A 23,888-nucleotide genomic window follows, 5' to 3' on the forward strand; every position below is an offset into this window, starting at 1 on the left:
TTCGCAGCGCCCTAGCGGGAGCCGGGAAACCCCGCGGATTCTCCACCCTCCCTTCCAGACGCGATTTCCTTCCGATCGCCGGCCTCACCGCTCAACTTCTGGTCGCCCCAAGTCCCGGCGGCAGAGACAAAGCTCGGGGCTCGCGCCCCAGCCGCAGGGAGCCGCCGCCGCGCCCCGCGCCCCTGCAGCCCCGCCGCGCCGCCGCCGCCGCTCGCCCAGTGCGGATGCTGTAGATCAACAGGTTCAGGGAACTTGAGCGGAATCGGGAGACCGCCCGGCGCCGCAGCCCCGCAGCGGAGCGAAGGCAGGGCCCGCAGACTTGTGGCTCGTGCCGCGCGCGCACGCGGCGCCGGAGCCCCAGGCTGGCGCGCACCCCTCCGCTCGCCCCTCCAGTCCGCCTGCTCCTGCCCCCACCCTACCGGTCTGGGATGTACCTTTCCATCTGTTGCTGCTTCCTCCTCTGGGCCCCTGCCCTGACGCTCAAAAACCTCAACTACTCGGTGCCGGAGGAGCAAGGGGCCGGCACGGTGATCGGCAACATAGGCAAGGATGCTCGACTGCAGCCAGGGCTGCCGCCCGCGGAGCGCGGCGGCGGCGGCGGCGGCGGCGGCGGCGGCGGGCGAAGCAAGTCGGGGAGCTACCGGGTTCTGGAGAACTCAGCGCCGCACCTGCTGGACGTGGACGCGGACAGCGGGCTCCTCTACACCAAGCAGCGCATCGACCGCGAGTCCCTGTGCCGCCACAACGCCAAGTGCCAGCTGTCCCTCGAGGTGTTCGCCAACGACAAGGAGATCTGCATGATCAAGGTGGAGATCCAGGACATCAACGACAACGCCCCCGCCTTCCCCTCGGACCAGATCGAGATGGACATCTCGGAGAACGCCGCCCCCGGCACCCGCTTCCCCCTCACCAGCGCTCACGACCCCGACGCCGGCGAGAACGGGCTCCGCACCTACCTGCTCACGCGCGACGACCACGGGCTCTTCGCGCTGGACGTCAAGTCCCGCGGCGACGGCACCAAGTTCCCGGAGCTGGTGATCCAGAAGGCGCTGGACCGCGAGCAGCAGAGCCACCACACGCTTGTGCTGACCGCGCTGGACGGCGGCGAGCCGCCGCGCTCCGCCACCGTGCAGATCAACGTGAAGGTGATCGACTCCAACGACAACAGCCCGGTCTTCGAGGCGCCCTCCTACCTGGTGGAGCTGCCGGAGAATGCCCCGCTGGGCACCGTGGTCATCGACCTGAACGCCACCGACGCCGACGAGGGTCCCAACGGCGAAGTGCTCTACTCCTTCAGCAGCTACGTGCCTGACCGCGTGAGAGAGCTTTTCTCCATCGATCCCAAGACCGGCCTGATCCGTGTCAAGGGCAACCTGGACTACGAGGAGAATGGGATGCTGGAGATCGACGTGCAGGCCCGAGACTTGGGGCCCAACCCCATCCCAGCCCACTGCAAGGTCACGGTCAAGCTCATCGACCGCAACGACAACGCGCCGTCCATCGGTTTCGTCTCCGTGCGCCAGGGGGCGCTGAGCGAGGCCGCCCCGCCCGGCACCGTCATCGCCCTGGTGCGGGTCACCGACCGGGACTCGGGCAAGAACGGGCAGCTGCAGTGCAGGGTGCTGGGCGGAGGGGGCACGGGCGGCGGCGGCGGCGGCGGCCTGGGCGGGCCCGGAGGCTCTGTGCCCTTCAAGCTCGAGGAGAACTACGACAACTTCTACACGGTGGTGACCGACCGCCCGCTGGACCGCGAGACACAGGACGAGTACAACGTGACGATCGTGGCGCGGGACGGGGGCTCGCCTCCGCTCAACTCCACCAAGTCGTTCGCTGTCAAGATTCTGGACGAGAACGACAACCCTCCTCGTTTCACCAAGGGGCTCTACGTGCTGCAGGTGCACGAGAACAACATCCCTGGAGAGTACCTGGGCTCGGTGCTCGCGCAGGACCCTGACCTGGGCCAGAACGGCACCGTGTCTTACTCCATCCTGCCCTCGCACATCGGCGACGTGTCCATCTACACGTACGTGTCTGTGAACCCCACCAACGGGGCCATCTACGCCCTGCGCTCTTTTAACTACGAGCAGACCAAGGCTTTTGAGTTCAAGGTGCTTGCTAAGGACTCGGGGGCCCCCGCGCACTTGGAGAGCAACGCAACGGTGAGGGTGACGGTGCTGGACGTGAATGACAACGCGCCGGTGATCGTGCTGCCCACGCTGCAGAACGACACAGCCGAGCTGCAGGTGCCGCGCAACGCCGGCCTGGGCTACCTGGTGAGCACCGTGCGCGCCCTTGACAGCGACTTCGGCGAGAGCGGGCGCCTCACCTACGAGATCGTAGATGGTAATGACGACCACCTGTTTGAAATCGATCCCTCCAGCGGCGAGATCCGCACGCTGCACCCCTTCTGGGAGGACGTGACGCCAGTTGTGGAGCTGGTAGTGAAGGTGACGGACCACGGGAAGCCCACCCTGTCCGCGGTGGCCAAGCTTATCATCCGCTCGGTGAGCGGCTCCTTGCCCGAAGGGGTTCCTCGGGTGAACGGCGAGCAGCACCACTGGGACATGTCGCTGCCGCTCATCGTGACTCTAAGCACTATCTCCATCATTCTCCTAGCGGCCATGATCACCATTGCCGTCAAGTGCAAGCGCGAGAACAAGGAGATTCGCACCTACAACTGCCGCATCGCCGAGTACAGCCACCCGCAGCTGGGCGGGGGCAAGGGCAAGAAGAAAAAGATCAACAAGAAAGATATCATGCTGGTGCAGAGCGAGGTGGAAGAGAGGAATGCCATGAACGTCATGAACGTGGTGAGCAGCCCCTCCCTGGCCACCTCCCCTATGTACTTCGACTACCAGACCCGCCTGCCCCTCAGCTCGCCCCGGTCAGAGGTGATGTATCTCAAACCGGCTTCCAACAACCTGACTGTTCCTCAGGGGCACGCGGGCTGCCACACCAGCTTCACGGGACAAGGCACTAATGCAAGCGAGACCCCCGCCACTCGGATGTCCATAATCCAGGTAAGAGGCTTTTAGCATAACTGGGACTTGACTTTATGGCTGATTTTGGAGCTGTCCTGAAACGTTTCGAACAGGACAAACCACGCTGCCAGCAGCAGTGAGAGGGGAGAGTTTTTTCATGAAGATGCTTTACGCTTTTGCCACTACGTGTACAACATACCCTATACGTAAATCTCAAAGATGTGAATGTCTAACTTTTGTCGTATTTTAAAGTTTATTTTTATACGTTTCAAAATGTTAGCAGTGTTCAATATTTAGAGGTTATTTTTTATTTGTTGGTCTACATGTCTCCCCGTAACAAAAGATTCCTGGGGTAAAAACAAAAAAAAATTGGTTTCATTAAATTTACCTTTTAAATCTATTTAAAAAATCGGATGGCCAACATGAAAGAAATGTATGCTCAAATATTCAGAAGTTAACTTCTTAAAGTACAAAATAGCAACCACTCAGAATTCCAGAGCCTGAATGAATCTAAGTTTTCGCTCCTCCCCCACCAAAAGTCAGTTTTATATTTTAAAAAATGAACATGAATCATATTTATTCCTCAGTGGAAATGGCAGCATAAAGTCTTAGTATACTTTAAACTTATAATATGTGACTTTTGTTCTGAAGCTCTTTCAAAAAATTTGAATAAATGTAGGCTCTGGATCATGACCAGTAACTGTCTATGAAAGGTTTATATTTATTTCACCTGGAGTTTTCCTGATCTAGTTCATTGAGGAAGGAACAGAGTATACCCAGGAGTCACAGACTCACTTTATATGATTGAAAACAAGAGGCAAAGTTGGCATTAAAGGCACCTGATGCACCAAAAATGCATGTAGTTTGCGTACTGTGTATTTTCAGTGTTTTTAAGTGATCTTTAATATATCTTAGATAGTATAATCCAAAGTCACTGATGTATTTTTTAAAAACTCTAAATGACTGACCCATCAGAGACAGATTCTAACAGTAGCAGGTAACTGGACTTTGTCTAACTTCTTTTATCAACTAATAGGCTGTGTCAACAGAAAAAACTTAATTCTTGCTTATTACAAATGCATGTTGCTACAAATTACTCTGGATGGGCACTACTTGAAATTCAAAATTGAGTTTAACTAAAAGTGACACTTTGGGAGGAAGATTAGTTTGGGGCAAATGAAGTTAATTTGTTCATAATTTTATGCTTTGAAAAGCAAACACCCTTTAATGACACTTGACCTAGTAATGTTTTTATTATTAAAATGAATAGTAAAATATCACAACCTTATCCCTTCTAACATGATAAGTGTGATAAATGCCAGAAGTTGGCAAAACATATTTTCTTGTGATAGTTTATATCCTTGTAAAACAGATTCTTGTAATTGATGCTACTGAATACTAAAGTGTCGATTGTAGCATTAAATCCCACGTTTTACAGTGTCTACTATATACCATTAATCATGATTATTTGATGTCTATATAAGACTGAATGAAAAATATCCCCCTTGAAAAATATTGAGGTTTCCATGAAAGTCTCCTGTGACTGTGTAAGACTGTTATTTATAGATAATCTCTTTAGGGAGAAAATTTAAAAAATATATTTATACATCCTCTGCAAACATTTTATATATACACATATATTATATACCTTCTTATATTTTTATCAGTGACATTACAAAATTATCTCAGAGAGTTAATACTCAATCTTCCATTACAAGTGCTGGTAGTTCAGTTCTTATTTAGGTTCCAGTAAAAATGAAGTTGGTACGGTAGAATTATCAGCAAGTTTGATTCCTTGGTCAGATTAGTGAGAAACAAATTTGGATGGAAGTATCCAGAAGGTTTTGAGGAACAGGGGTGCCTATACTGTATTTACATCATGCTGTTCTTTAAGCTGTTCATTGCTCGAGGAATAGATGATGATGGTGATGATGATGATGATGATGATGATGATGATGATGATGATGATAATGATAATTTCTCGTAGCAGTAAAACTTAAGTCAACGCAAATCTCATACATGCAGGAAGAGAGACAGATAATTTCCAAAGAAAACAAAGGGCAAACTTCCTTGCCATTCCCTATTTCTAGAATCTTAATTCATGCCATGAAAACACAGAAAAAGTTTCGATTTTAAGTTCCTGATATTTTTTTTCCAAGATGACTCAATTTTCCATATTGTTTCCACCCTAGAAATATCCTTGATGTAAACTGTAAAACAGGCAGTCTCTCTTTCTCTTTTTTTTCTACTGAGTTTTTACAGTCTTAATAAAGAAAGCTTTGTAAGTTCCTAATATGTTAATTTCCTCCTAAACATATCAGGCTTTTCTCAATGCCTATTATAGAAAAGAGAGTAAATGAGCTATAGTGGCTTTTTCTTTCTTTTTAAACTAGTGTGCTGCAAACATTTTGTGCTGAAGTGACGTGTTTCAGTTGAAGTGTTCAGGTATCCATAATCTTGTTTCAAAGTGCATTTATTAATGTGTGCATTTAACACAGCCTGCTAAGGAAGCACACTACTAAACTCACGTGTATTTCTGAAGGTAGTATTTTAATCCACAGAGTGTACTTGGACTAGCAGCTACTAGGTCTCGTTTACCTTTATTTTCCAGCAAGTGTGTGCTGTTTAGAAGGCACACTGTGCATTTTTATTGATGGAATGAAAGTAGTTTGTAATTGTTTTGAAATACACAGGTAAAGATGGGCGATACAAAATTTAAGAATTTCAGGATGTAAACGATTCATATTACAGATTAAATTAAGGTTTATTTAAGTATCAGATGATACTGTATGAGTCATAGGGTCTAAAATTTTAAGGTTAAGATCTGTAGGTTCTTAGGCATAAGAGTATTTTTACTAAAAATGAATGCAAAACAACCAGGTAAGCTGGTTACACATGTAACCATATGTAGAAACAGTGGTTTGTGAAAAGGGATTTTATGTCAGGGTTTCTCCAAGTTTTTCAGATGAAGTAAAGTCAGTCTGTGAAGTTTTAAATAATAGACTAGAGATTAATAATAATCAATAATGTGAATCATAATACACCATTCTTGTAATGAAATCTTTTATTCATTTTAAAGCTGTAACACTGATTTTGAAAAATAGGAACACATTTTGTGGGAGGTGAGGCAAAGAGATTGTTTACACAAATGTATAAGTGCACTTTTCATAGAGGTAATTTCCATGTGAATTATTTCATAATGTAAATATGAGAATCTAAAATTAAGTAGAGATCATTTCTAATTGTCACGAGTCACTACATATCGAGGCTTATCAAGAATTATTTGTTCAGTCTCAGGGTAACTTTTCAACAGGTGTTTTTAACCAAGGCCTGGTTGAGAAGAGGCTGAGGACTTCTTCACTGTTGGGAGAATTTCCAGTTTTGTTTGAACATCTGTGTTTTCAGATTTTTATGTAGCACTACAGCAAGCATTTAATATGATCTCAAAGAAGAAAATATATTGAGCCAGCAGAATAAGATCCGCAAAACTACATTTTAAAAAATAATACCTTCCCACGTGGTGTTTTACAGTTCATTTTCAAAAGATCCACATTAGGATTGACCTTACGCTCTTTGTGCCAGGAAGAGAAAATCCTTTGGATATATGTGCATGGCCTTTTCAATAAAAAAGAATTAAACACATGGTAAATATAGTCAATCCAAATATATAAAAATGAGATTGCAGCACACAGGAGTAAAGTGGCAAAGCGTAGACAATAAACTCAGTGTTTTAGAATGAAAAGGTGAAAGAAAAAGTATATCTTTACTAGCAACATTATCCATTGTTCGCCATTAGTCTCACTTCTCTCCTACAAGGGGTTCTTGATTACAAGGACTCCAATGAGCTCCCAAGATCATGACCTGAAAACTTCATATTCTGGTATGTTAGTAATTCAGTAACATGAAAAGTGTGAACAATTTCTTTCTTCATTTATAATTCTGAGGATATTTTTCTGCAGTGTTGTTGTAAGATGGCACAGTTTGATTAGTTACATGTATTCGTTTCCATAAACTTAATATACATTTCTATTGATAAGGATAATGGTGGGCTGAATAGGAAGGAGATGTCTGTTTCCTACTGTGTGTCTCCAAGAGTGTCTTGTCCACTTGTCTTTCTTTCTGTAATTTTTAAATGATAGGTTTAATTCCCATTTTAAATTAATACGAGCACACAATCATAAAACATCTTTTCTATGTTACCATATATTAAAAATAGCATAAAATACAAAAATACGTGATTAAGAAAATCAGCCTTCAAGGTGTTTTGAGTTTTTTTGGAAAAGAGTTTAAAATTCAATTTATTATTATAATTTTTAATACATTGTCACTTTTCATCTAAGTTTTGTGTGCACCCATGAAAATCTCAGCTCCAATGTAAATCTGAGTGCTTTTCTTTATTTTATAATAAATGAACACACAACAGTATAACTTTTTTAACTATATGAACTGGGAACCTGATAATCTTATTTTTACTATTGGTTGATAAAGCTGCTCAAGAGTAATAACTTCTTCCATTAATTTTTAGTTTTCTATAAAATTTCCAAAATACCAGCCAGGTAAAATATTTCATCATTTTTACACTGAGATGATTATTCATCAGTCTTTTTAAAATGTAGGAGTAAGATAATTGAGCGTATGAGTGAGTTTATAATTTCACTTAAGTTCTGTGAGTGAGTTTTATAATTTCAATAAATATTATCATATCCAAGCCTACATGGAGGATTTTGGAATTTTGTTCTTGGCATCTTCATATTATTTAAGGCTGTGTGTGATCATGAAAGTTATCAGAGTATAAAAGAGTATGTCTTAAAATTCCAACCTCAGTAGCTTGAACATATATTTTAGTCATGAAAAAAATGTCCATTTTCTAAAACATTATCTATTACCTAGACTATACTGTTCAAGCCACATAAAAAGATTTAAGAAAATAAATCCAAAAATAATTTCCAGAAACTTTTAATAAAGTAGAAGTTATATATTATTCACTTCTTACAGTGCATATAGATGTATATATGAGGTTAAAATAAATTGGTTACCCCTTAAATAATCTCAAATATCTTTATTAAAGGACTAAGAAGTTTGCATATTTTAAAATAAAAAAAATCTAAAAATCTCCAGATAATTATTTAATACTATTTACAAATATAATATTTATGTTTTCTTATGTTTCATTATCACTGTCAGGGTTCAAATTTTTTACTATTAGTACTGCTTGTGTAATACAAAGCAATAGAAATATATCTATAGAAATAAAAGGTATAAATTAAGAAACTATTTTATGTTAAGATTAATAAAGGGTTACATGTACTTATTAAAGTGAAGGTTGGTTCTGCCTATATTTAGGAAAATGTGAACAATAAAACTTCTTGGCAAAATTAAAGTGTGTGTATACATCTATATATTTTCCATATCATGTATATAAATACTCAAGCACAAATATTAGCCCATTTTATATTTTTTTAACTCAAAGGCAGCTCTCCTCTTTTTAAGGACGAGCTCAAACCTTTATTTATTTATTTATTTATTTATTTATTTGAAAATATGTGCAAACTTGATTGTACTGTTTTCAAACTTCAGACATTTTTGAAGTTCATTAGAGCCAGCCATTCTAGAACAGAAGAGAAGCTGAGGAACGACTGGCCTTCCATGGACAATAGGTTGGAGTTTATGTAGACTAAGAGAAAAAAAATCTTCATTTAAGTTTCTGAATCTTTCGGGAGCACAGTGGGATGGCTGGAGGTATTATGGGAATATGCACGGTGAGCTCTGATAGTGAAACTACCACAGGAAAGAAGATGAAGAAACTAGAAATGGGTTCATGCCAGTTAGGAAGTAAAACTTAAATCCCTTATGCTGAGATGTCTTGCAATACACTCAATAGTGGGTAAATTCTTACAAATGCACCTGCTAATTATGATATTAGTCATTGCTTCAGAATGTATTCCCTTCAGTGATACTTCTGTTTAATAAATCCCACAGGGCATTATCTTAAAGTCATATTTTAGTAAAGTCATTAGGGAAGGCTTTTTTTTTTTTTTTTTTTGTACTGAATTCCTTTAACCAATGACTGTATATTTGTTAGAGAATGGCATGAAGTTCCTTTTACCCATCAATCTGAAGATACTGTGACTTCTGCCACCCACCTACAAAACACTTTTAAAGTTCATCAGACCTACACTAATCTATTGTCAACCTATTTTAGTAAAGGAGACATTGACAAGAATTTTCTTCAGTGGCACACAGTATTTTACAGTTAGTCATAGCTTTCACCACTAGCTTTGACAGTGATATATTGCTATCCTTTGGTCTCCTGAAATAAATTATCTATAATAAAGAAGTCCTTAATGACATCAACTTTCCCTGCTGTGACTAAGCAGAAGTATGCTTATGCTTCCTTGCTACTGCAGAAGTAGAAGTTCAATATTTTTAAGGTAAAGGGGGAAAAAAAGACACAAATACAGATACAAAACTGTGACTGTGTGGGTGGTATCTTTCACTTGTATGCACAAAGTTCTTCCAGTGATAGACTGTAAAATTGGTTTCAGATAGTGTTTGAGAGAATCTATTGATATACATGTGACACACTTCTATCTGTTCTGGTCCTAGTGACATTCTGATTACTGGTATTTGTCAGCCTTGCCCTGGATCTATTCCAGGCAGTTTTATTGTAGTGAAATGGCTCTTACAGTTCATTGAGCATCTAGCATAACTGTGCTGAATATGATTGGCACGTTTGCATATATTTATTCAAAAAATAAGGCAGTTAAACAGCATAATTATGGGAAAATGAATCATAACAATAAAAAACCATTTAAGTTAACAAGCTTTGTGATCAAAGGATAAATACAGGTTGGATAAATGAGACTTCAGATGTAACTAATCTACATAAATAGACTTTGGTTTGATTAGAGGAATGGAATATATTAAAATAATTTAATGGTATTAAAATGCATTTTTAGTCATTTTGAAATATTTAAACACTTATGTTCTTTTCTTTATGTTTCTATTCAGTAGTATAGTCCAGAACCATATTTATGTTAGATGCAAAACGGGCAAGGTACAGATAAAAATACTCATGTAAGCCTGTCTGAACAATATTTATTGTTTTTTAAACTTGTAATGGTTTTGATTGATTTTTAAATAGTGGAACACATTAAACGGACTATATAAAGGACAACTTCTTGTTTACTCTCTTTATCAGCTAAAAGCAGCCTTTGTAGAATTTGAAAGTGAGAGCATTGAAACTCTATTTCAAGTTTTCAAAGGTATACCTTTGGAAATGTTTTGTAGATATATACTGTTTTTAAGAGACATTGGTTACATGTTTGTAAATTATATTAATACATAATGTAGATAATGAATTTATATACATCAAAAGTTTTGATGACATATATATGTATATTTTTTACATAACAGATTCAACTTACAATGTGACTATTTTGTAAAGTTTTTATTTATTTATTTTGAGAGAGAGAGAGAGAAAGAAAGAGAGAGAGAGAAAGAGAGAGAACAAGTTGGGGAGGGGTAGAGAGGGAGAGAGATGATCTCAAGCAAGCCCAAAGCTATCAGCATGGAGCCCAACGCTGGGCTTAATATCACAAACGCAGCCATGAGGTAATGACCTGAGCCAAAATCAAGAGTCAGACGCTTAACCCAGGCACCCCTAAAGAAATTCTTTGTAATAAGTATTATTCTTTAGATACATTTTTCTTCAGCTTTGTTTGGCGATGACTTTTAAAAATGTAATTTACACATAAGTCATCAATTGATATACCTCTTTACAGTATTTCTTTCTGAATCTCTAATAATTACTGCTGAGTGATGATTAGATTACAATTATACCTAGACTTTCCATGCCCTCAAATTGAATAAAGTCAAGTTGAAATATCCACATGTTTCCTAAATTCCAAAGCTTGCTTTTATAAAATAGAAATGCAACAGGTATTTTATCGTGGGCAGAAATGGTTACAGTGGTTTAATGTCCTTCTTATTTCTATAGCCCAGTTTTACACTATCAATGTCTTAGGTACATTCTTAAATATTTATTTGCAGTATGAACACTAACATCAGTTTTGAAATGATAGTTTTTACCTTCAAGATATTCTTCGTTTCAATTCACTGGCCCCTGTATAAATGCCTTTGCTTAAAGCCGTTCATTTTATTTTTCACACAGTATATTTTACAAGAATATACTGAGATTGTTTTATGATTGACTATTCAATAGTTTTTTGCTGTTTAACCAGAGCAATTCCATATGCAAAACTGATACTTATACAAAAAATTCACCTATGATTACCATGCAAAGCATTATCTTACCAGAGTGTAAAGTGGCCAGTATGTGCTTCTTGCCAATATCTCCATTTCAGTAGATGGGATGCCAATAAGAAATTAGAATGTTTGAGACATAAAATACTTAAAATCTTAGCAAAATTTACTAAGAGAAAAAAAACATTATCTTTTAGTATTTGGGGGGAAAAGGGAGTTAGCTCCAAAAGGGGATATTTTTCAGTTCAAACCTGATAATTGCTTAATGATACATCTTTATAGAAATATTTGTCATAAAAACTTTCCACACAACCTTAAAAATAATTTGCTTTGATTTCCATGGTTCTGTCAAGAGAAACCAGGATATTGTCTAAATATTGGTGAATTTTATTGTGATTTCAATTCGGGGCACAAAGCCTTGCTTTCTGTTTCAGTTTTGCAGTTTTGCATTTCTTTCAAAATGGTTTATCCCAAATCAACTTATTGCATTAAGAAGGTGAATAACAGGAGTTATAAGTCATGAAAAATAAATGAGAAATCATTTATCTTTATTATCATTAACATAGAATTAAAGATTACATAGGAACTTACCTTTATATAATTTCAAGGCAAGATGCTTGATTACTTTATTTTTATTATTATTTTAAGCTTTGCGTGACTTCCTGCTACATTAATGAATTTTGTTTTGTTTTGTTTTAAGCCAGTGCTAATCTTATTTTAATCTTGGTTGATTAAATCAGACTTTTCTGGTTAAGAAAGTTTGGTGATACACTTGACAATTGACTCTTACAAGGTATTCCTGGTGTGCAATTTTAAATAACGATGATAATATGTTGTTGCTAATGCATGAAGTGGTGTTGAGTAAGATAGAAGATTATTGAGTGTGTATGTGTGGATATGTATGTCAAAAAATAGCAAACATTTTAATACAACACATAGATTGAAATAAAAAGTCTATAGCCTTGCACTTTTAGCATTGGAAGATGCATGATAAAATAGTAATTATTAGCTATGTTTCCAGATCCTGACCTTCTAGGAAAGATACTATTTATCTCTAGGTGATAATAAGCCAGGAAATAAGTGAACTATCCTATTAAACAAATCCCACTCAGAGGAATTTGTAAGGGTTATTGGCAAAAGCCTATTCTACAGCGTGGCCCTGATATCAGATGTGCCAATACCAACAAATGAATCTATATGCCTTAGTGGAGAGAAATTAAAAGAACTAAAAGACAGTGAATGCATTTAAGGAGAATTTTTTTTTTTCTGATTTTGAGCAATAGACTTTTTACGATTTTTTTTATAATCAAGACAATTACATAGTAATTTGGGTTAGAATGCATGCCCAGTTCCCCGTCTCAAAACCCAATTTGTTACCACCTGTGGCTATTTCTATTAAAAAAAAAAAAAGAAACATAATTACTAGGAGTGTCAGCAGTCTTAGAGTAAATTTTTGCAATTACAATACCTCCCTCGGGCAGATGTGTGAAAATGGCAGATTAATTCCTGCCAGGATCTTTCTGTTCCTCCTGCATTTTTAGGTTTGGTGTTGCCTGCTTATTAGAGTGGCTCTGTTTGCTCTGGTTAAAGGTTATGTCAGTGTTTCCATAGTAAATCTCCAGAAATAAAGATCCACAAGTCAGCCGTTAAATTTTGCCTTAGGTGAAAAGCTGATATGTAATGTTTAAGCAAAGGGGTAGATAGTATTTTCCATCACACTCCTCTGTTGGCTGGTTAAGTTGGAAGTAAATGGTAGTAAGTCCATTTGGCCGTGTTGGAGAAAGCAGGACAGATTGGGAAGTAAAAAGAGAGGCACAGTCTTTTGAACTATAAAGTAATATGTAATCAGCAGAAGTCAATGAAAATTTTTTTCTTCTATGCTTGATCCTAAAGCTACTTAAAGTATAAGAGAAACTGGAAGACTAACAGGAGATTTAATACCCTACCTATTTCTATTCATTCCCTCTTTGGTTGTGGTATGTAAACTTTGTTCCTATAAAGATCTAATTGATCTACACACAAAATGATGAATATTAGTAAGTCTCGACGGTTTTAAAACTCTGGATCAGTGTTATAACTCTCTATTAGCAGAGGTGATTTATCACAGAGCAGCTTAAATAGCAAAATATTGGAGGACAGAGACCATATACATTTTGCTTGTCTCTGTACTTGGGAGAACCTAACATGGTTTCTAATACATGGTAAGCACTTAAAAATATGCAGTCTTTGTAATCCTATAATCACTAGTCAGTTATGAGCTGGAGTTTAGATTCACACCTAGAAATTAGGTAGATCAAAGTTTAAGATATTATATAAACATGCTGGGAAACAATTTATTTGAAGCTGGCATGTTTTAGATAATTTTTATTTATACTTGTTACCTTTTTAATAAGTACAATGAAAACTCTTAAACAATTCTATTGATAGTGTTACAAGTTCATGGAAAAAAACAGATGGTCTAGGTTCACAATTATGAGCATCAAGTTTTCACTGAATTTGTTTATATCTATCTATCTATCTATCTAAGACACACATATATATAAATGCATTTATATTCTGTATATCAAGAGCAAATACTGTTGGTAGGGCCATATCTTTGATCTTTTGTCCTATTCCTTGAAGTGCCTAAAAAGTATTAAAACCACATAATTCCAATTTTATGTCTCTTTGTTAAGGCTCTAAGAATCACACAGGTCTAGGAAATTATTAAGGAACTAATGTAATTCTTTTTTCTACATGACATTTTTAATGAAATGAAATTATAGATAAACCATAAATAGTAATTTGGAGATTACATGTATTTGTATTTGTTTATATATGATTTTAATACTTAATCATTTTAGTACACACCATTTGACATCTGATATTGCAAAAAGAAAATCACCATAGTCAATTATCAATGTATATAAAAATAATAACACAACTCCAAACTTTTTCTCAAAAATCTCAGAATCTATTTCATGTAGGTGGTATGAAATCCTTATGCACATATTGAGGAAACATAAGCTAAGCATTCATGTAAACAGTATGCTACCCATGTCAGTATGGTCATTTAAAATACATCTGGAACCTGCAGAGTTGTTCAATCCACCATCATCAACTCAGTTAATAAATAACAAAATAATTTTAAAAGCTCTTAATTAAAATAATTTACTACTTTTAATCTGTTCTAGGACTTAATTGCTATTTATCTGAATTTTAAACTTTAATTGCAAAATCTTTATCAAACAATAAGGAGGTTTGATAGAATAAAGCCTTCAAGCAGAATGAGCTTTCAAACCATATTAAAAGTTTAATTATCTCCACATGCCATGAAGTTGGGATACAAAATGAAAGAAAAAAAAATAATAGAAAGGAAATTTAAAAAGTTTAAATTGATTGTTGATTACCATTCAAAAACAAGAGAAAGACTTTCTGAGAAATTATAGTGTTATATATCATTTAAGATACACCAACAAATAATAAGTTCTCAAGGGGGACATTTATATCCACAATTATCCAAACATTATAGTTTTAGCCCATCTGTAAATTTACTCTGGAATATTGGGCATGTTGGGGAAAGAAGGTGTAGCGACAGTGTGTGCTGCTCTCTCCTGATTGGATGCCAGTCTGGGTCTTGCTGTCTTGACCCTAAAAGAAGTCTGAGTACTAGGGGCAGATATTCTCTCAGTAGATGGGAAACTGGGCCTGTCATAGTCCATAATTTCTGTTAATTTCACTTGTTTCTTTTGTTTCTTTGCATTTTTTCTTGAACCATCATACATGCTTTCTTTTAAAGAACACAGCTTAGAAACTACTAGAAATGTGACTTCTACACAATGTTGGTAAAATGTGAATGTGCTACAGATATACCATGTTTCAACTGTTTATGTTAGTCTTCACACAAAACCATATAATCTGAAAACATATATCGTTTGTTTAAAAATTTCAAACAGTTGATTGAATATTTAGAAAGTATCATCAAAACATATAATTTGAAATAAAAAGAAGGGAATTATTACATATGTCATACACTGACTTGTTCAGATTCTCTTCTTATTATTCTTGCCATCTGGTCTCTTTTCTAAGATATCCATTCTGAAAATATGTTTTTACAGGGATACCTTAAGAACCTTGTATATTTACCACGAATGTAAATATTTTTAAAGAACTGGGATATATGTATTCAGACCTGAGGTGCCTATAGTTGATTCCTACAGTGGAGCAATATAGGAATGGGTTGAATTTGAAAGGGATTGGATTCAATACTATTATGTTTAGCATTATTAAAATCCTTTTAATAAATGAGAAACTTTTATTAAAATAAAAAGCTTCTTGGATTGCCTTTATTCTGGATTTTAAAAAATAAAATATTGGAGGCACCTGAGTGACTCAGTGCATTGAGTGCCAGACTCTTGATTTCTGCTCAGGTCATGATCTCACAGTTTGGGGGTTTGAGCCCCAGATCAGGCTCTGCTGATGGCACGGAGCCTGCTTGGAATTCTCTCATTCTCTTTCTCTCTGTTCCTCTCCTGTTCACTCTATCTCTCTCTCATGCAAATTAAATAAATAAACATGAAAAAGTATTTAAGATAAAATAATGGTTTTCTTTTTTATAAAAATAATAAAGTAAACCTTTCCATATTCCTTCTTTTTGGTCTTTGTGAAAAAAATGTGCTCTCTTGAGATATAGCAGATACAAAATCCTCCATTTACCATTCCTGAAAATAAAACATTTATTTGTTTTTAAAGTAAACTCTGCCTGACGTGGGGCTTCAATTCATGACCCCAAGATCAAGAATAGAATGCTCTACAATTTCAGAGTCTGTATCTCCCTCTCTCTCTGACCCTCCCCTGCTCACGCTGTCTCTCTCTCTCTCTCCTAGAAATAAATAAAAAATATTAAAAAAAAAAAAAAAAGAATAGAATGCTCTACCGACTGAGCCAGGCAGGTGCTCCTAGACCGTTTAATGTTTTAACCTCTTGATAAACCTTCTTTTTATATTTATGCTTATGCAGGTCAGAGAAATAGACTAATGTATCTGTTCATAACATAAGAAAAGGAAATTTATAGTTAAACTTATTCAACAAAAAACCTTATAATTATTTTCATTACAAATTTCTCATTGAGCCTCAGTGAACTTGGGCTTCATTTTAAGCACTTATCATTTAACTGGAGAAATCAAATCTCCCAGGACACATCTGTTATTTAATGACATTAGAGTTTGGATTTTGTTTGGTATAAGTGTAGGATTGTGATGGAAAGGCACTAAGGGTGGGAAAGGAAAGGAGCTCTGATTCAATATCCCCAGGTAATATGATATAAATAATTGGAAAATGGAGATATCATTTCAGTTGGTTAATTGTAATAAACCTATTATCTTGTTAGAGCATTAAGGTAGAATCAACATGTTGGGAAACAGATAAAAGGTGCATGAAAGCATTTAAAATTCAATCATTAGGTTTCATTGCACCCATCTGCTCCCAGGAAATATAATTGGAAATTTGATTCATTGACCTTTAGCTGCCATTTTGGACCACAGTTTCAAAATCTATGTTTTTAAGTTGGACATTTGACGTTAATTTGATAAGAGCCATATTTGGTACATTTTTAACCCAATTATGTATTTGAACAAAATTTAGAAAAAAATAAAATCAGGTCTAATGGCTGGTGTATATATGACAAAGAGTCAGCATAGTTATTTAATCCTCGATCTAGTTAAAATAACTGTTGTTCAAATTCATTAAGATTTCAATTAACTGGAGGGACTGCTGAACTTTTTACTGTTATTTTATGCACGATCTCCTGCCTGTCATCAATTATTCTCTGGGTCCAAATTATACTACATTTATACTTACAACATCCAATTATGCTAAAATTACATACCATGGCATAAGAAAAAAAGCAATATATAGTATTTCAGGTGGTTATCCTGAATTTAAAAAATTTTGCTCCCCTTCACTCTCTCTTGGCAACGTAAGTGTGCTACCACAGAATCTTCCCCAAATATTTCTTATGTCCTCACTCAGAAGGGTAATATATGACAAAATTAAATGTCTAACACAAGAAATACAGTATGTAAATCAATCATCATTTCATGTCAGCCTTTGTGTACTGCTCTGCTCACCAGGGTTCATGTAACTTGGAAAAGAGTCATGATTAGACAGGTGTTTCTTCAGCCTATGAGATCAAGTTTCTGAAATATTTATATGGTGGCGAGCCAGATGTACACAGCTTAACCTTATAATCCCATTTCACAGCTTTTCCAAATACTTGGAAACTTGTTAAGTATGAAGCTGATTATTTTGGCAGTGTAACTCCATTAATAGGATTCAGATCTTCCTTGTTTACAAGCCAGTGCTGCTAATATAATCTAGTATATTAAATCAAAAGGGAAACAGAAAAAGTAGAATCCGTCCAAGGGCTAATTGACAGGGAAGTCTTTTCTAAAGCTTTTTAATGTGTGTTTTATTGACTTCATAATAGTAAAGCACACATAGAGCAGGTGAATGATGTAACTGGGCTCCCATGCTACTATCATGTTGAATGAAGTAGTTGTTTCTCAGATTCTTCATGCTTCTACTGTAATCTTGATATAAGTCACATAAGACCATGCCTCTGCCCTTTATGAATATTCCTTTCAACATCATCTCAATTGGAAGGCTTACTGTCATTTGACATATGAAATTATTTTATTTTATTTATTTATTTTTTTTACAAATAGTTTATTGTCAAATTAGTTTCTACATAACACTCAGTGCTTATCCCCAAAGTGCCCTCCTCCATGCCCATCCCCCCCCCCCCCCCCCCCCCCCCGTCCTCAGTTTTTGTCAGCATTCAAGAGTCTCTCATGGTTTGCCTCTCTCCCTTTCCCCCACCATTTCCGCCCTTCTTCTCCCCCTTGTTCCTCCGTCAAGTTCCTCCTAATCCTCCTATACGTGCAAACATATGATATTTGTCCTTCTCTGCCTGACTTAATTCGCTAAGCATAACACCCTCAAGGTCCATCCATGTTGCTACACATGGCCAGATTTCATATGAAATTATTTTAAATGCACTCATCTTTTTTTTTTAATGAATAGAGGCAACACAGAGTAATGTAATAATGTGTCATGATTTTCATTATGCTTATTTATTGGTTCTGCAAAAATAGACGGAGACTTTATTGTTACACTTTCAGCTTGAGCTATTTATGCACTGTGCTACTAGGTGCACCATTTCATATTGTTATGTTCTGTCCTCTCAAAAAAAAAAGGGGGGTATCAGAAACCTTAAATCATATTAGACTACAGGAAGAGTTTTATACTTTGTCTTTTTTATATTAAATCTATGCTTTTATAAATTACCTAACTCTGCTTGAATAAACTCATGCTCCTTCACAGAGAGGAAAAACCTATTTTTCAAACTATGTATGACAACCTGATTCCATTTTTCAAAAGAAGGAAGGAGAAAGCAGGCTCTCAGCAACGAGAAGATTTCTTCCACTTTTTCACTTCTTTTGGGGACAAATGATCTACTTTATGTTTCATATTCATACAAAAATCTGTGTAATGCACATATAAGAAGGACGTTTAATATTTTTTTAAACCTAGAATTAAGTGATGCTTAAAGAAGAGTTTTTCAAGGACAATTGAAATGTAAATATATGAGATTTTTGGACTCTTGAATTTTTGGCTCCATGACAGATATCCTAAAGATAAAGCTACTCCACTGAGACTGTGCCTCTGGACCTGTGAAGCTGAGAGTCAGGCACTGCTAGTCTATTGCCTTTTGGATTTCAACTACTCTAACATTGAACTGGGAATTTGTAGTCAGCCTCCAGGGATGAAATGGCTACATTTGACTGCAGGGCCAGTTACTCCTTTCCTATTTGATTTTTACCAAGTCAATAGTTTCCCTATAAGAGATTTTACTCTCAGGAATAGCAGCAACTATTATAAAACTCTTCAATGCAAGAAGATCCACGTTTTTGCATTTAAAATAACTTCAGGTTTTCAGTCCCGAATATGTGTCTTTGAGTTTTTTTTCTGTCCTGTTTTTTTCCAAAGCTAAATGACTATATTTTTTCCTAATTTTAAGAGGATTTTTACTGCAAAACTTCTACTAAAAAACCATACCTAAAACAGCACCTGGTGTATAGTAAGAACTCATTACATGTTTATGGACTGAAAATAGAGAAGGTTGCATTTAAAAACTTAAAATTGCCTATAATTTAGTATTCAGAGATAGTTATTGCTAATCTTTTGTTGTTCAGATCCACAATCCCTTGTCTAAATACAAATTCAAAGAACTCAGACTTGAACTGATTTAAGATTATTTTTAATCTTTACTTGTTCCACTTAGTGTTAATATCAACATTTTTTTTTAACTGAGGAAATACTAATATGTTTAAATTTGAGGTATTGTACCAGTCTCTGCCGGGATGGGTAATATAGAACATGTACAACAAAATGTCATTCTGAAATATGAAAGACTTAGGGATTACAAAACATGCCTGAATGCAAGGGTTTAGAATAAGGGATTGTAAACTTGTCTATTTTCCCATGCTGTAATGGGCAAACACATGCAGGACATACAACTAGATTTTTGCCTAAAAACATAAATATATCATAGATAGACATCATTCCATGTCAGCAGTGTAGTTTCATATTATCTTAACAATGATGGAATTCTAGGCCAATTAATGGATAATTCATTTAATCAGATCCCCCCTGATTCACAGTTTGATTCTTTACATTGAGATTCAATTCCCAGGGTTCTTCGTTGTTTTTGTTTTGTTTTTTTAATACTTTCCTGTCCAGAGAAAGATGCTTAGCCTTATTTTTTTTCTGTTTTCTTATTATGTGTAATAATATTTGCTGTTCATAAAGTTGTCATAAGAATTAAAGATGAAATATGATTATGCATATAAAGGATATGATCAATTCTAAATTTTGAATAAATATCAACATATGATTATCATTGTTAACAGCAAATTAAGTAAAACATGGAAGCAGTTAGGATATTGATATGCAGACATATTTTCCATAAAAACAATATTATATGTTAGCAATTATTCAAGAGTATAACTTTATTCCAGATACTTATGATTATAAAAAAGTAATTTTACTAGAATGCTAATTTATTTTATTCCAAATTTCAATTTTGACCTCTCTAAACCAGGATTGGTCACTTTGTTCTAAATGTTTTTTCTTAAAGGTTATTTATTTATTTTGAGTTGAGGAGAGAGAGAGAGAGAGAATAAATGCAGGGAAGAGGCAGAAAGAGTGAATCCCAACCAGGCTCTGCATTAATAGCGTGCAGTCTGATTTGGGGCTCGAAATCGCAAACGCTGAGATCATGATCTGAGCTGAAATGAAGAGTCAGACTCCCAACTGACTGAGCCACCCTGGAGCCCTAGTTTTAAATGTTAAATAGACATTTTTAAAAGTGACCAATTTTTGATAGAGTGTCTTGCATAAAAATAATTTCCAGATATTTTAAACTTCTTAAACTATCAAAGTAAACTCTGAAGTGGAAAGATATTAAGTCTTACTTAAGAACCATGCTTTTTATTCAGAAAGAACTTGTGGAAGTAAAGCTCACCCCAGGTAGAAACTGAAGAGAAGTTTCCAGAAAAGAACCGTTACAGGCCAATGAATACCAGAAAGTTAGAGACATATGATAACATCTGATTTCATTTACACTTCTTTTCATGTGAGAAAATTGAAGCACAGAAATATTACTCACATATATACAGCTAGCTAGGAATAGAAAATTAATGTCATCTGACTCGGAGTTTAGGGTCTTTGTTCCTATACCAGTTGGGATATCATGTTTGGCATGTATTCGTATGGAGGTATTGATGGAGTATGAAAACATCTTATAGCATGAATAATTACTACTTTGAGTTAGTGCAGTTTAGTTCCTAGAATGCAAGTCAATTTGGAAAAGAATTCTTTAAGGCCTCCATATATTAAGCTTCACGTCTCTCCTGGGACCTATGTACATATCACACATTACCACAAGGTCTTTCAAATTGATAGCCAGTAAGTAGCTTCAAGAGGTTCTGTCAGCTGGTCCTATAGAGTGATAATATTTCCAGATTTCGGAAACTCCAGAAGCAATACCAGGATTCTCGGAACTGATCATAGGTCGGGCTTTGGTTCTTTTATTTGAATCAAAGCTGTCCAGTAGACCACATTGCTTTCATCTGTGTTTAATATGATTCAGAGCTGAACAATTGCAGGAACAAAGCCATTGAGAGGGGTGTGACCTGGTATCAGAACTCTGTAGGGAGCATTGATTAACAAGCATTATTAGAATGAAAGTAATAAATCTGTAAAATACATCAGACAGTGATAAATAGTCTAGAAAGCAAAGCACAATACTCTCAAAAGGGACATGGATCATACAGTACTTTCAGGTTTTTTATTTGAAAGAGTGCAAAATTTTGAGTCAGAAGAAACTTGTTCCTATTGCTTACTCATATAGGAACCTCCAGCTAGCATTTCATAAATTCCACAGGCCTCAGTTTCTCCACCCATAAAATAAAAATAATTATAACAGTTCCAGCTGGTAAAGTTGAAAGGAAGTTTAGATTTGGGGAGGTTGAGGAACAGTGACGAATCACCCTGTAACATATGTAAGGAAGAACAGGAGACAAAGGACCAAGAATGTAATAATTCTTTTCTCTGGGAAAGAACAGTTTACTTACTCTTACTCTAAGTACACTCGAGAAGAACTTGCAATACACTTCAGGAAACTTAATGTGTCTAAGTACATTTTGTTTTCAGGTGTTCCCATGATGGTACTGTTTCCACAGTTTTAAGTAGTTTGGAATTGAATATAAACATGCTACAAATCACCTAACACTGAAATCCACTTAAAAAATATGAACAGGTTTTCAATCAGGCATCTTCCAAATGCATACTCTGGGAGAGAAGTGCGTCCCACAGAAGATGAAAATGACTTGTGTTTTTTTCCCCCCTAAACTATGACCTAATTAAACATAGTGTATATGTGAAAATACCTCAAATACCTCATTAGTATTTTATCTACAGGAGTAAGTAGACTAAAAATTTTAATTGTAACATTAAGAATTGAGACTTAGTTTTCATAAGCCAGGAGCCTGTAACTTTTTCTATTAAGGGTCAGATAATAAATATTTTAGGGTTTGTGGGCCATATAGTTTCTGTCACAACAACTCAGCTCTGTCATTGAAGCATGAAAACAGCAATCGACAACATATAAATGAAAGGACATGGCTGAGTTCCTATAGAACTTGATTTCCAAAAACAGATAGTGGGCCAGGGTTCACTAACCATTTTGTTAGCCGTTATTAACCATTAACATTTCTTAATTTCTTTCCATTTGTGTATTTGTAAAAGAAAACAAAACAAAACCTGTACCATGTAAATTATAAATATCCTCTAACAAGAACAAGATATTTGTCTGTTATTTCAGAACTAGATATGGAAGAATGCAGGCTTATTATCTCATGAAATGTTTGTCTGAGTAAGCCTGCTGCTTTTACCAGAGGAGAAAAATTCTTAGAATGGAAGTCTCCAAGCAAAGAAAGCTGGGGATACTTGAATTAGGTATTAAGTGTCAGTCTGATAAAGAGTAGAGATATTTCATTTCATTTTGTGCTAATGTTTAATTAAAAATCTGTTAACGTTAGTAAAGACACTTAGCTTTATTTTAATTTCAGGTATGAACGCCAACCTAAAATAGACTCTTTCCATTGAATCATACATTTTGAATGTGATACTTATTCCTGTATTTCAGAGGGAAAAATGATAAATATTCTACTAATCTAATACTCATGAATTTGATTAATAGTTAATTTTTTTCTTCAAATTTAGGAATGCCTTTTACTTTGTAATAGTCATTTCTGAGGGCAGATCATCCAAATTCCCTTTATATTATCTCCTAAATTTTCATAATTGTACTCTCACCCTACTCTTTTTGTTTTTTGAATACAGTTTATTTATTTTTTATAGTAATAATATTTTATTTTATTTTATTTTATTTTATTTATATATATATATATTTTACAAATAGTTTATTGTCAAATTAGTTTCCACATAACACTCAGTGCTCATCCCCATAAGTGTCCTCCTCTATGGCCATCCCCCCCTGAATACAGTTTATTTTTTTTGAAAATTTAAAGCTTATTTATTTATTTTGAGGAGCAAGGGAGAGAGAGAATCCCATGCAGTCTCCTGTCGACACAGGGCTTAATCTCCCAAATCCTGAGGTCATGACCTGAGCCAAAATCAAGAGTCAGATGTTTAACCAACCCAGTGGCCCCCCTGAAAATTTACATTTGTATATAACTTTTGTTGTTTTGGAAGGGGTTAGCGAATTACCTTTGAAACCCTGGAGAAAGACCAGGGTCACAGACTTCCCCCAAAGTATTTACTATTATTGTAAAATAAATTAATTCGTTGACTGGTTGCATGAATTGTTTCTTCTAAAGAGTTAAAAATTCTCAGGGCACCTGGGTGGCTCAGTTGATTACATCAGACTTCGGCTCAGGTCATGATCTCGCAGTCTGTGAGTTCCAGTCCTGTGTTGGGCTCTGTGCTAACCGTGCAGGGCCTGGAGTGTACTGTGAATTCTGTGTTCTCCCTCTCTTTCTGCCCCTCCCCTGCTTATAATGCGTGCTCTCTTTCTCT

The 23,888-nt window shown here is 36.9% G+C and overlaps 1 protein-coding gene across 1 annotated transcript in view; it reads left to right on the forward strand.

The window, feature by feature from the left end:
• The first annotated feature begins 355 nt into the window (after positions 1-355).
• PCDH17 (protocadherin 17) overlaps positions 356-23,888 on the forward strand; it is a 99,286-nt gene continuing 75,753 nt past the window's right edge. Inside the window, exon 1 of the mRNA XM_039253051.1 lies at positions 356-3,020. Within this exon, the coding sequence (XP_039108982.1) occupies positions 429-3,020 (2,592 nt within the window). The 5' untranslated portion in view covers positions 356-428. The remainder of the gene's footprint in view (positions 3,021-23,888) is intronic.

Source organism: Hyaena hyaena, unplaced genomic scaffold, assembly GCF_003009895.1.
Source record: "Hyaena hyaena isolate Hyena2069 unplaced genomic scaffold, ASM300989v1 scaffold_437, whole genome shotgun sequence".
NCBI lineage: Eukaryota > Metazoa > Chordata > Mammalia > Carnivora > Hyaenidae > Hyaena > Hyaena hyaena.